The following is a 14,333-nucleotide window of genomic DNA, read 5'->3' as shown; positions in this document are numbered from 1 at the left end:
TACATTTCGTTAAGTAATTCAGCAATTTTACCTTAATTATGTATAATGTTATGAACTGGTATTCATCGGTCTGTACAGTAGGTCTTTAGTGCCCTTCACTCTCTATTAGATGAGCAATTTTAGTGTGTTGCGACTCTCTGTTTTCAGGTTTGTTTATTCTCTTGCTTGTTTTTGCAAGGCGAGTCTCTGGTGACTCCTCATGCATTTCCAAAAACTGGAGGTAGAAGCGCGTCACATCAAAGAGCTAATGTTGCGAGCATCATCGCGCATTTCAACGCAAGTTTCATCTTGGAATAGAAAAATCTCTTACGGTTCACATTTTTCCCGCTGTAACTGAATATTCTGTCATTCCACCCAGCCCTACGGATGGGTACTTGGTATCTGCCAATATTGAATCTCCGGTGTTGGAATAGGTATCGAGGCAAAAATAGTGATCGAAGTATCCCTAGTTTAAATCGGGTTTGGCTCACGCTTGTTTCAGAATGTTTACGCTTTAATGTCTATAGGCATAGAGTATCCGGTCTCTTGTGGCTGTTTAAACACATCCGTTTTCAACAACCTCTGGAAGTGGTCGAAAGTGGACAAGCTCAAAATGATTTACACCCCATTTACACCTGTGTTTATCGTCGTCCATCTGTGATCCTATCAACCAAAACGCATCTTAAAACCAGGCAATAGTCCTGGTTTAGGCTAAACCATGTCTGTGAAACCGGGCCTAAAAGTTTAACATACAGTTCACCTGTGATATTTCTTAAACAAGTTTCATTCATTTTTAAAGATTTCTCCATTTTTCTTTAAGGCCAGTAAAATGTAAAACTACATTAAAAACACTACTGGACCAATAGAGACAGTAGAACGTTTTTGTTGAGTCTTGCAAACAAATACACCGGAATGACTTCTCTGCTCAGGATCTGAAACTGGATTTACAGCTTTAATTGGAATTTCCTTTCTAATTTTAATGATCCCGGAAGCTTTCTATTATGATTGAAAGCTTGAGACAAGCAGTTATAAAACCTTCCTCCAGGCCCCCACAGCAACCCCCACAGCAAGTCTAAGAAAGTTGGGTGAGGGGGGACCATCTGAGCTCTGTTCCAAACACCCCCCCCCCAACAACCCTCAACGCTGGGTCATTGGATTAAGAGACGGGGGCAGACCAAACCGTCCTAAAGTTTCCTCTTCACTCTATTCATAGCTCAGACTGGAAAACAAGTATTCAGGCCAGATAATCGTTCAATGTAATAATGTTAACATATTACTGAACATTGCATGAACACATTTTTTTCTAACCGCACTCTGTAAGAGATAAAAGAAATGTGACAAGTCTTTTGTTCTATGAAAATGATAAAAATAAGCATGGATTCGAGTTGGCGACATGTTAAGAAACAAAGCCAATGTTGGATGATGCAAGAGTTGTACAGCAACCCTGTTCTGTCCCTACTTTTTCTCAACTTTACCTTTTTCCTTCACTTCAAACTCTGATCAATAAAAGTGAAAAAGAAGCCAATGAGAAAAAGCAGACAGAACCTACAACAACGATAGCCCTCATAAACCCCATGAGAGCTAGCCTACCACAAGAAGAAACTCGCTCGCATTCCAGCATCTAGGTCCGTATAATCGACTCAAGTTATCAATACTTCAATACCAAACTTTCCATTAGCTGCAAAATGGTTCAAATGCACAAGCGGGCCGTCGGTGCTTACCTTTTCATTCTTGACCTTCTTCAGAGCTCTGCATTCGCCACCGTCCAGCTCCTCGGGTTCTGATTTAATAATAAGTGGCAAAACAATTCCAACAGATTCCAGGGCATTATTCCCATGCTGCTCCGTAGAACCAATGTCCGCATTCTGCGTATTGTCAAAAGTAGCATTGCGCGTGCTTCCAAAAGTCTGGGCGTTGGCGACTATGTCCTTTTCGATCGCAATGACTGCGACCGGTCCGCTTTCGCCCTTTTCCTTTTTGTTTTTTCCACTCGATACTTCCTTTTCCTTTTTGTTGTTTGGTACACCGCGAGAGGATTTCGTACCCTTCTCTACGCCTTTACCAGGGGCGGGGTTACCACCCCCCGAACCACCTGTCACACTGGTTACTTCACCTTGGGCCCGTCCCTGGTTGTCCTTTTTCCCTCCATCTCCAGCTGGAGACTTGCTGTTATTGTCTTTAGAATTTTTGCTGCGTTTTGATTTCGATTTGCTTTCTTTGCCCTGAGGGGCGCTCACGGGGCTAACAAACTTGATATTGTCGGGTAGAGACGCAACTGCGCTGGGTGGAGCTGCCATGGTTCCTGTGTCCTTGGTGCCAGACATCTCAAGTTTGTCCTTCTCTAAGTCAGCGTCAAGATCGATAATCAGATTTCCAACCCCGATATCCCACTCATCACCGCTGTCATAAGTGTCCACCGCATTCGAATCCACACCTTTCCCGCCTGCAGTGCCACCACTTAGGGACATTTTAGTGCCAGCGGCCCAGGTTTGTCACAGTATTGCCTGATTTCTCAGACCTGCCAAGGTGTGGAGAAAAACAAAAGCGGCCTCAACGTATTGATGTCAACTTCCCAGGCGCCCACATTTTGCCCTAAAGGAAAGACATAAAGAGGGATTATAAATCTTGAAATTGTACTAAACTGTAGGAGATGAATACGTGGGAATAGACATGAGTGCCATTTACCAAACAAACGCAAATATGTAAAATATTAAAAGGAAAAATCTTTCATCCTCTATTCGCCGTCTTGTCATTTCAAACCTGTATGGCTTTCTTTTTCTGCAGAACATAAAAGGTGATATTTTCAAGAATGTTTTAACCAAACAATATAGGACCACTTGACGTCCATTATATGGACATAAATCCACAAAGTAATTCTTCAAAATATCTTCTTTTGTGAAGAGTCAAATACATGTTTCAAACGACATGAGGGTTTATTTTTGGGTGAACTATTCATTTAAGCTGTCATTCAGCATTTTCCATATTCTATTTAACATCTATACATTTTACATAAACCAATGTAAGACAATGTGTGCAATGTGAAAAATGTTTTACTAATATAGAAAACACACAAAAGGCACAATTTGGCAGTCATTATTCTAGTGTTTCAAATCTTATGTTGACCAACCACGTTGACCAAAAGTTGTCCACATTAGTCTAAAAGATAACAAACAAATTCGCAATAAACAATGTTGCTGATTTGTGAGCTCCCACCCAGCATGCATTGCAGCACAATGACAATTACTGCCTTTTGTTTTGCCATTTTGTGGATTTATTTACGCTATTGTAGTTGTTTTTGTCATAGTAGCAATTTGTTATGTGGAGCAAAGAGCATACATTGCTAATTTCCTTCAGTTTTTCTGAAAACCCAAGTAAAGTTATATGAAATGAAACTTGACATGTCTGCTACCAGTCCATCAGCAAAATCAAAGCCTTGTTGTACATCACCTCCACTCAGCTATGCTATATGGGCCAAAGAAGCTAACACCAGGCTCATGCACTTTGACCTTTGACAGTGTAAATAATTAAAACTAGAAGCTGCACCATTTGTCCCTCACTGATAAGAGGTCCTGTACAGTCAAACAAAGGCTACAAAACAACTGTAATGACCCCGACGTTCTAATGACACATCCACGCTACATTTGTAAACATCAGATTAATTCATGTTAGTCTATCCATGTTTGAAATGTTTTGCAAAGCTTAACAGCAGATCAAGTAAGCGAGCTCAGGGCTTTGGAGAATAAGCCAGAGCTTATACCAGTCTTTATTGCTCGAGTCCAAACGACAATTTAAATTTGAGTCTCTGATCGCCATGAAAGCCAAATAGAAGCACTGCGTGTTAATTACTATTTCATTGTTTACATAGTTTGTTAAATTGACTATACTGCCATCTTCAATGGTCGATGTGTTACTTTTAGGTTTAATCTTGATATCTTAATACGTCTACATATTTAGTCTTGTGGCCACTAAAATGTTTTCTACTACAAATTCAGAGTCATTCCACTGTACTCATGTCATACTGTGGGTCAGGACCCACTTGTGGGTCGCACAATGGCATGAGGCGGGTCGTGGAAGATCACTTGTCTTTTGAATGACACACAAAAAAACAGTTTAGTCCAGTTAATGACTGGCAATAATATTAGCTTTGATATTTTGCCATTAAATAGTTTGGTATTGCTGCTTAAATTTCATTCATTCTATTTAGGGAAAATAAAAACTTGTGTGTGTAGTGCGTTTATTTCTCCCCATATTTTAGAAAAATATTTGGGTGGGTCTCAAGATAGATTATATCTGTCTAGGTGGGTCCTAGAATAAAAAAGTTTGGGAATCGCTGATCTAGACGACAATAGGCCTCCAAGATTACACAGAACCAAACACAAAACACTGTATTGATTGTATCTAGGCTCCTATATTGATGAACATGCGTTTTCTACATTATCCCAGATGGTTGTTCTTTCACAAAAGCAGATCTAAAGACTACAGCTGCTCCGATGGAAGAACCAGGTCAAAGTTGGTTTGTAACATCTGTAACTAACCTGTGCACCATAATTTTATGAGGAAAGCCTGTCTGGTCGCTTTAGAACAGGGGTATTCAATTAAAGTTCCAAGAGGGCTGCTCTTTATATTTTTTTACTTCCAAACGGAGGTCCGCACAATGTTTATTGAAACAAAATAAATATTTAATCAATTTAGCCCAGTTGGATATTCTGTATATACTGTATAAAAGATATCTTTTATCAGGCCATTTATTTTATATTTTGATATCCACAGTATGTATGTATTGTAGTCACTGTTGCTTTAGGAGAATGCCCTCTTAATAGAAGTCTGATAATTAATATTTGTAAATGCACTGACAACATGAAACCAGAAAATGTAGTGTAACAATTAAAATGCTCATCATAAACAGAAAACAAAGTGACTTACTATATCACCTTTACATTACATGAATCATGCATTTGGCGACTTACATTGCATTATCCTATACATTTTGTTTCTAAGTATGTGCAATCACCTGGGATCGAACCCATGCTCTTACTACTGAGAATGACAAAATATGACCCAGCTTGTGAAAACTTGCTTGCCAAATTTCGTTACCTGAGAACACAATGGGTGCTGCGCAAGAGCAGGTACGTTAGAGAAAGAAAGGGAGAAGAGAGAGAGAGAAAGTGACAGATTAGAGCGGTCGATGGAAAGAGGTAAGTGAGGCAGATACTGAAAAGTAACATATATATATTTATATTTAAGTTGATCATACAATAATACGTAATGTAGATGTCCATCAGTCTCCTGCTAGTAATAATAATGCTGTAGTTATTTCAATAGTAAAAATGTACACTACCTAACTGCCAAAATCTTAAATTAATGCTTGAAATAATTGTGGTGGTTATTTAATAATAGATTAGATTATCAGACTTCAGCCTTGGTTTTCACGGGGTCACAAATGTTTACATGCTGATCAATAATGCTAATGCTAAATGAAGATAAAAACGTTATGGTTAATAAAATATCACAAATCTGTTGAAAGGTTGGAGACATATAGCAAACAGTAAACGGACTGACAGCTAGACAAGGATATAAGAGGATATAGCGGGAAAATATAAATTACATAAATGTTCCTGAGAGCATGTGATGTGATTCTCCACTGTGTAGAAGAGTGTCTCAATTTTAAACAAACAAAATAGTCAACAGTTTTAAATGGTTTATTAGGCCAATTGAAGACGATTGCTTTAGAAGTATACAAGCTTTCCTATAGTAAAAATATGATCATTCAATGTTCATGATTAAAACTACAACAAGAAAGCATTCCTCCATATTTTCCAGCTATTTGGTGACATTCTGTCTATATCTCAATACTTTGGTATTAGCTTTTGAATTACTTAACAGAGACATCATTTGACCAAGCTGTCATAACAGAACAACAATAAAACAGAAATATAAACAAATTGTTCCAAGAAAAAAAATGATATCGAAAACATCCATTCAGGCAGGAGAAGCAAAAGAAGAAACCTATCATCTGCATCATAAAAAAACGGAAGTTAATTCTCTGTCTCCCTTCCTTGAAGTTCAAAGTATGCATGAAAGGAGATACAAATAAAGTGCATTCTCATATATTTCTAAACTTCTGTTCAAATTTGTTAAAGCTGTAAAGCAATAATTTGAGAGGCCAATACCACACCGCTTCTGCACTGTAAACTCTGACAAAACTATCATACGCGTTTTCACCCCTTTTCATCTCTCTCCACTGGCTACTGGTTGAAGCCCGGATAAGATTCAACTCATTAATGCTTGCCTACAGGACTATCACTGGATCTGCACCGGCATATTTTCACACCCTCCTACACCCCATCAAGATCCCTGCTTTTAGCAAACCAGCGCCGTCTTGTATGCCTTCCCATAAGGGCAGTAAATCTCTTTCCCGCTCATTCTCATTCACAACCCCTTCCTGGTGGAACATTCTTCCTAACTTGGTCCGGTCAACCACATCTCTCACAACATTCAAAAAACTACATAAAACCCATCTCTTCTGTGAATACTTGACAGACAAATGAAAAAAGAAACTAACCCTCTCTCTTTCTCTCAACAGGTAGCGGTCTAGCTTTTGTTGAAACCAGTAACTTCGTATTGGCACCTATTAGGGATGCACCGATCCGATACTCTGGATCGGAATTGGGGCCGATCCGGATGTTTTTTGCTGGATCGGGTATCGGACTGACGGGTTCTCTTCAGTCCGATCCGTTGCGATACCCGTGGAAGTTACTCTAAAGCTTCATAAAGGACTATCCATCAGGAAATTACCATAAACTGTGTCATGCACTGTATTCGTTGTCATGTATTTTGATAGCTTTATGCGAGGAATAAACCAATATAGCATAAATAAAAAACTCTGACCTCCGCTGGTGCGGTCATCTGTCAATCTCAATCCAGCATGCGTGTGTCCGGGAACAGTCAGGACGTTACTCTTTCCAAAGTTTTTAATATTCTTCCTAATCACTAGATAGTAGACTGTGGTTTTGTTTAAAATGCATTTTGCCGGAGACTGTACTCGCTGAGTGTAAAGTTATTAGATTCAAGCACCGGAACCGGTCTATGTTATGCGTCATTCATACACTATAACTCTTTTTTTTTTACTTTAGGATGGATGCAATGTACTATGATTTAAACACATAACATATCTCTTCTCTTTGTGTTATAACTGTTTTGAACTTGGGAAGCAAAGATCCCCGCGAATACACGATCATCACTATCCGGGATGTGCGGGAGTGAAGCGGGTGCATTAAGCGCATCATTCTGCGTCCAATGCGCATGACTTTAAATAACGTAGAAGCGAATGTATTAAGCGCATCATTTTGTGTCCAGGATGTGCATAAGTGAGTTTGGAGACTTTTATATTGTGGTAGCTTTGTGCAATAAACAGAAATTTATTTGTTAAACATTTTGTAAGTATCTGTGCTTAATGAGACCACATTTTGTTTTGTATGTATTTTTAAGTTAAATAAAGCACTAAATAACATTAAAAAAAAATCATACTTTTAAGTAAAAATACTTAAGTGAAGGAAAATGGTAGATTTTAATGTACTCATGGATTTAAAGTAAAAAAAAAATTAAAAAATGTATGGACTGTAGTGGAGTAAATATGCTGTGCTTCATACTGTAGGAAAGTATTTTTTTGTCCAAAGTTCTCTGATAAAGTACATATATTTTAAAATGTACTTGAAAGTAAACATTCTTAACTATCCACCTCTGGCAATAAAAGTTAAAATATGCAAGTCTACTTTGATCATGAAAAACAGTGCTAGTATCGGATCAGAATCGGTATCGGCCGATACACAGAATTCAGGTATCGGAATCGGATCGGAAAGGAAAAAGTAGGATCGGTGCATCCCTAGCACCTATTGCATTATTGCTCCTACATGACATATCGTTTATTGCCCCTTAAACTCTTTGCAAGTCGCTTTGGATAAAAGCGTCTTCTAAATGACTAAATGTAAATGTGTTTAAAATTAATGAAATGCGCACCGTGTACTGATGGTGCACGTCAAACAAGTTGCCCCCAAAATAATGACTCTCCTGATATGATGCTCTGCAGAAACAAACTTGAGTAACAGCCGAGACAATGCTGATCCACGAGAAAGACAACAGAGCTCAGAATTATAAAATAATTATGGATCAGAACCCTGGAGAGCTTTCCTCAAAAGCCTCACTTTTCTTACGACAGAACAAATAAACACACGAATGACATGTGCGGGAGTAAATTATCATAAAAAAATTATTTTATAGTAAACTACTCCTTTAATGAAAGAAAAGGTGCAAAATCTTTGTGATAATAACAATGTCAGCTAATCTTAAAAAGTCCTACAAAATATGAAATACACCATGGCTCGGTTACATAGACAATGTTTAGCTTAAGACAGGACTCTGCCTTGGTTAAATTAGGATATTTAAGTCTCTTTTATTAAAATGCCTTTACTGGCTTTTTTATTAAAAAACATTACTGCATCTTGAGACAAAACAATTGCAATTACTCAAACTTTCATTTTAGTCTGGCACTAGTCCTAAACCTTGTCTGTGAAACCAGGCAAATAAAACAAAAGCAAACTAAGCTTTATTTGCATCTGCTTGTGCACTCATGAAACGAGCAATATAAATCTGTGAATGACAGGTGAACTGAGCACAACATCGCTGTATGATGCCTCTACAACTGTCAAAGCATTCACAGTAACATTAGAGAGATTTAAGCAGCCCGTTTCTTCCAGCTGTAAGGTCCTACTGGCCTGGACCTATTGATTTCTCTAGGACTGAAGTACTGTAACACAAGATGAGAAATCTTTCATTTTCAAAACCTGTTTGAGGCGAAGGCACTTTGCTAAATGAACTGAGTATTAAAGAACAGAGAGCAAAGCTGAGCAAGACCCTTTTAACCGTTAAACAGAGTAAACATCTAACTTCACCCTGCAGATATAACTAAACTCTACAGATGCTGAACAGCTGAAAGAGAAAACAATCTGTTTGAGACACAGGCTATAGATTAACTCTGTGAGTCCCTGACATTTCTACACTACACTGCCATCCTACACAAAAAAAGCAAAAAATATGTTAAAGAATATGATTTCAATATTGTTATGTAATGTTCTTTATATTGAAGTATATGCATAACACTACAGGATGCAAAATATCGCCTGCTTATCGTTATCGGTAAAATCCCAGAAAATCTGTAGATATAATTTTTTTGCCAATATCGCACACCCGTGACATTTTATATATTTGCTTATATTTGATGGTTTAAACTCCCATACAAATACATTCATTTACCATATGAATATGATCATTATAGTACTCATTTAAATACACATTATGATATTTACATTTAGCATGATATATGCCCCATTTTAGTGCTGTGAGGCAAAAAAAAAGGATTACGATTAAAGTTGTTATGAAAATGTGACATGAATTACCCTCTAGCCTTCAGCAAAAAATCGTTCTAAAGTGACAAAGATGTCATGCTAATGTTGATGAAGAAAAACATTTTCACAGGAGATGATTGAAGGGTGGTGAGGGACAGCGAGAGGAAAAGATTTACCATGAGCTAATAAGAACCTAAAGTTTCACAATAAAACAAGCAACATATTGGCATGTCAACAGAACGATAAAACTAATCCACCATATGCTTCGTACAGTTATTACAAACACTGACACAAAATGCAGCCATATGAAGGCATAACATTGTAATGTTACAAAATGGACATTATTTAGACACTAGCACACGTTCAGAAAATAGGTGCTGTGAAGGTGCAATGTTGTGCCATTATAAAGTTTGTACATGTAGCAGTAAAACAACCTTATTGTACGCAAAAAACGTTTACTAAACTTAAACTATGGTTGTGTTGTCACTGTTGTAATACCGTCCTTGTGATGCGTTAATAACTACAATGTACAGAATTACTCTCAAAATCACACAGTACACAAAATACAACAAATATGTTATCTCTTCCAAAAATAAGGTAAGATAATATTCGTTTTAAACACTGTGCTGATAGGAAACAAAACATTGTAAGCCAAGCAATAATAAGACCAGGCTAACATGAACAAAGGTGTAAGTGCTTACATGAACTCCTGGAGTGAGTGCTTAGTGTGAACAGAACTGAGACCGATGCGCTTTGACTTAAACGCAATGACATTCACGACAGAACTGAGCTACTATAACTAAAACTCCAGAATAAACAAACATAAGCAACGTATCTGTGTTATTAGTTGTTAATTGTTCGTTTAACCACTGTATCCGTGACAAAACGCCGAATATAAATCGAATAATCGGTTAAGCCCGCACACGTTATTTGATTACTCGAATCGAATAATAAAGCGCTGCACCTCGTGCAACGCTCGCGCGGTTTAAATGCATTAGTTCGCGTAACACGCAAGGAAATGACTGCCCGAGACGAGCAAAGCATGACAACCGAGCTAAAGCTAACGGGCTAAAGCACCTCCAGTCTCCATCTGCACCAATAAAACACCACCCCCTACCCACACACACATATACATTAGACACACACATACACACACAAAAGAAATGCTTTAATCCCAGCGCCACTTACCCCACACGCAAACCCCTATCCAGAGAATACTTATGTACATTCCATAGAGGAGAGTGGAACGGCCTCTGGATTTGCGCACGGAATTCCAAAAATGATCCCAAAGCAGTGCACTTCCCAACACATCCAGCAACTAGAGAAAGGCAAGGCCAGCAATTCGCTGGACTGCAGCCATCACACTTCTAAAGATCCCGTTCAAAAATGGAAACAGTGCCCCGAAACTGGCATCACAGGATCTCAATCTCGCGGCTTTCTTCGAACGCGTCTTTCCTAAACTCCAAGACGATAAATCCAAGATCCCGGCGCGTCCATTTTCACGTATATTCATTCATTTTTCCTTTCAGTTGAGTCTCAGATCCCTCGCTCCTTTGAGTAAGGGAGATACAATGTAACTAAAGGACAGGAGGAGGAAGCGCCATGAAATCCAGGAGAATGATCCGCGTGGATTGAACCATAAACGCAGAGTGCGCGATAAGGCGCGGAAACTGGATTCGGCAGCTGGATCGGTCATTTCATTGCGAAGCCCCTTCTTCGCATACTTTGGGCATGTGCTTGAAGTTATCAACACATTTAAAAAATGAAATAATTTACTTTGTTTCATCTTTTTTGCTCTTTTTTGATGTCCGAGACTGAAATACTAAGCACAGACAAACCAGTTGTTTTCGTTTTGCATACAGTTTATGTAAAATAGGAAAAGATGTTTAGACTTTATAATAAGAATATGGCCCTGACATTTAAGTAAAATGAGATATACCAGACATTAAATGAACTGTGCAAGGCCAATTAAAAAAAGACTGCATTTTAATTTTGTAGATTAACACGAAAAAAACTGTAACTTTCATTAAATGTGATACGTCACCTTCTTAAAAACCTTTTTTGCACTTTTATTTTGTTGTAACTTTAATTAATCATCTATTTCCATGGCATTGAAAATGATTGTTCTATATTAAATAAATGATTCTCAGGATGTATTTGATATGGCATTCAAAGACATGTAGACTTAAGACTGGCGTTCATGGTAGAAGCGCACACAAGCATTAATACACTAACTTATATCGAACAGGAAGTTCATTTTTATTTTATATTTGGGTCTTTTTGCTATATACTTGTTTTTGCAAGTCACATGTGGTTCTAAATATGAAAAACAAATATTCCTTTAATATTAAATATTACATAAAATGTATACACTTTCACCTTCCAAACTGTAAATTAAGCATGTTTCTATAGTAAAAGTGTAGGGCTAGCATTTTTTACCTTCAGTTACTACAAATGTAAAACAATGGTTCATTTTTCTAAGCGGGGACAAATAACTGAATTACACATAAACTACATCTATTTACTGCAGTCATTCGAATCCTAAATATTGAAGTCCCTTTATTGTCCTAACAATATCCATAAAAGCATTCCTTTCAACATAATGGCCAATATCATGGTGTGTCCTGAGATCCGCAGCAGCATCAGTAGAATAAATTCTCACCCTCAAGTTTTAAAACATGTTGAGTTCTAGATACTCAAAGATCTCTCATATTTGTGAAAATATGCTATTTATTGCAAACTAATACTGATCACTCTCTATTGGAAAGTTCTTTGAGACGATGTGTGTTCCCAGCCATCTTATGTCAAACCCGCAGCACTGTAGCACTAGGGAAGTTATTAACTCTGGTTTTGTGAGCGTGGGGGGCAGCGTTTTGAGTCTGTAGCCACAGGTATACTCATTCGCACTTTCTTTTCTTCTGGCTTTACACAGGGGAGGCCTGTCACGCAGCAGTAAGGGAAATGCCTGCAAGTAAAGTGCTGACTGGGAACAGGAAGACGCACTGCTGATATTCCTTCTACAACGTTAGCCTCTTTCAAAATGCCCCCCCATTCAAATGCAAAACCATAAGCTTTTCATAAGATAATTAGCTCCTTCACACTTCAATCATCCATTTAATGGCCCATTCTGTTTGTTTAAACAAATAGGAAATTTGTTGGGAATACTTGATGATAATGTTGTTGTATTGAGAAACATTTTAAAATGATAAAACCTACGTGTCTGCCGTGCACCGGAACCCACCCAAGATCACGACGGCTGGCAATAGCTGTGTGAAACAGAATTTTGGAGCTTTTCTGGGGTTCCCCCAGAAAATGTCTTTTGTATTATAACACAAAAGAGTCCCCGGCACCCTATAGGTGGTTGAGATGAGCGAGTTTGATTAGCTGTTCTCTGGCTAAAGGCAAGGGAGGGTTGTTAAAAGGGTTAATCTTAAACTCAAACAGTATTTGGATTTGGGCCAATTAATGGAAAATGACAGTATGATGGAAAGCAAAAGAACAGTACAAATGCAAATAATGATTTCTTCTTTGCGGAATACAAAAGAAGATATTTTGTGAAATGTCTCGGTGGTTTTGTGTCCATACAATGGAGGTCAATGGGGGAAATGTTGTTTGGATACCAACGTTCTTCAAAATATCTTCTTTCCTATAGCACAGGGGTAAGAGCATTGCGTTAACCAAGCAAGGTTGTGGGTTTTATCCCAGGGGATTGCACATACCTAAGTATAAATGTACAGGATAATGCAATGTAAGTCGCTTTGGATAAAAGCGTCTGCCAAATGCGTAAATGTAAATGTGTTCTGCAGAAGAAAGTAATTCATACAATTTTGGAATGACATGATGATGAGTAAACAATAACAGTTTGCATTTCTGGGTGAAAATGACTAAGAAACATCCAGGACATGTTGATATCATAATACACCCCCCCTGGTTTTAACTGAAAATAACTTTCCCTGACGTATCTAAAAATATGTCAGTGCCATTGTTTTGTCTCAAGATGCACATCGGTAATGTTTTTTCAAAGGCATTTTAATAAAAGGGACTTACATAGCCTAAATTAACTAAGGATAAGCCTTGTCTATAAAACGGGGCTATTGTGTTGTACTGATTTTAATTTATACTGATGTCAATAATACATTTCAGTCTGTATTTATGGTAATGACAATAATATTGTGTATAATATATAAACTGTGCATATATACACAATACACACACACACACAAAAATGTAGTGACTGATGTCTTGATTTATACAGGGAAGTGAATATACATTCATGCATGGCATAGGCTACTTTAATGCATTTTCCGTCACGTAATCTATCATTACAGAAGCCAGTGATTTGCTCTTTCTGGTGTAGAGATGCTTGTGTCACAAAGAGGCCACTCAATCACTTTGAGAGCAGCAGGCCCAAAACCTGAGAGCTTCTGGCTTTGACAGCCATTGAGGCCCAAATAACAAGAGCAGCTCCAATATGAGCTCTCCAACACAATTGGCTCTTTAGTAAGTAGAAAATTCCATGCTCAGCCAACCGGTCCAGGTTCGGACTGTTGGCTTCATGAGCTGGGAAACCAATTGTGATTAAAAGAGAGGAGGTTAATGGTACGGCACCGTCACTCAGGAAGATGATCAACACACAAAATGCATAATAATAATAAACGCAGATACGCAAGCAATCTGACAACCTTTTATTGCAGAAAAAGCAAAAACATCCATCCGGTGAATAAGTGCTCAATGTAAACATTATCTAGCATGTTGACACTATAGCGTGAAAAATCCGTCCTGAGGCTTCCACCGGGATTCTCTTTTCCTCTTGACCGGCATGGGTTTGATCAGGTCACGCTGGCTGCATTAAACACTTCTTGGCACTTTGGTGGATCTGGCTCTCCAGTTTCCCTGTGTGAGAGAATGGGGAGGGGTCGGGTTAATGGCGATTCAAGTCCCTTTGACCTTTTC

General features: G+C 38.2%; 2 protein-coding genes across 3 annotated transcripts in view; both read right to left on the bottom strand.

The window, feature by feature from the left end:
- Positions 1 to 10,960, bottom strand: part of LOC130420681 (zinc finger protein 609-like) — a 51,335-nt gene extending 40,375 nt beyond the window's left edge. For both annotated transcript variants that reach the window (XM_056748181.1, XM_056748173.1), the window contains exons 1-2: positions 10,569 to 10,960; positions 1,701 to 2,571 (exon numbers count right to left, since the gene is read on the bottom strand). In XM_056748181.1, coding sequence (XP_056604159.1) covers positions 1,701 to 2,447 — 747 coding nt within the window. In that variant the 5' untranslated portion in view covers positions 2,448 to 2,571; positions 10,569 to 10,960. The remainder of the gene's footprint in view (positions 1 to 1,700; positions 2,572 to 10,568) is intronic.
- Positions 10,961 to 14,052: 3,092 nt separating this feature from the next.
- trip4 (thyroid hormone receptor interactor 4) overlaps positions 14,053 to 14,333 on the bottom strand; it is a 50,393-nt gene continuing 50,112 nt past the window's right edge. Inside the window, 1 exon segment of the mRNA XM_056757260.1 lies at positions 14,053 to 14,273. Within this exon segment, the coding sequence (XP_056613238.1) occupies positions 14,215 to 14,273 (59 nt within the window). The 3' untranslated portion in view covers positions 14,053 to 14,214.

This window comes from Triplophysa dalaica, chromosome 1 (assembly GCF_015846415.1).
Source record: "Triplophysa dalaica isolate WHDGS20190420 chromosome 1, ASM1584641v1, whole genome shotgun sequence".
Lineage (NCBI taxonomy): Eukaryota > Metazoa > Chordata > Actinopteri > Cypriniformes > Nemacheilidae > Triplophysa > Triplophysa dalaica.
Note: the sequence above shows the minus strand (reverse complement) of the source record. Positions and strands in the feature narration are given on the sequence as shown.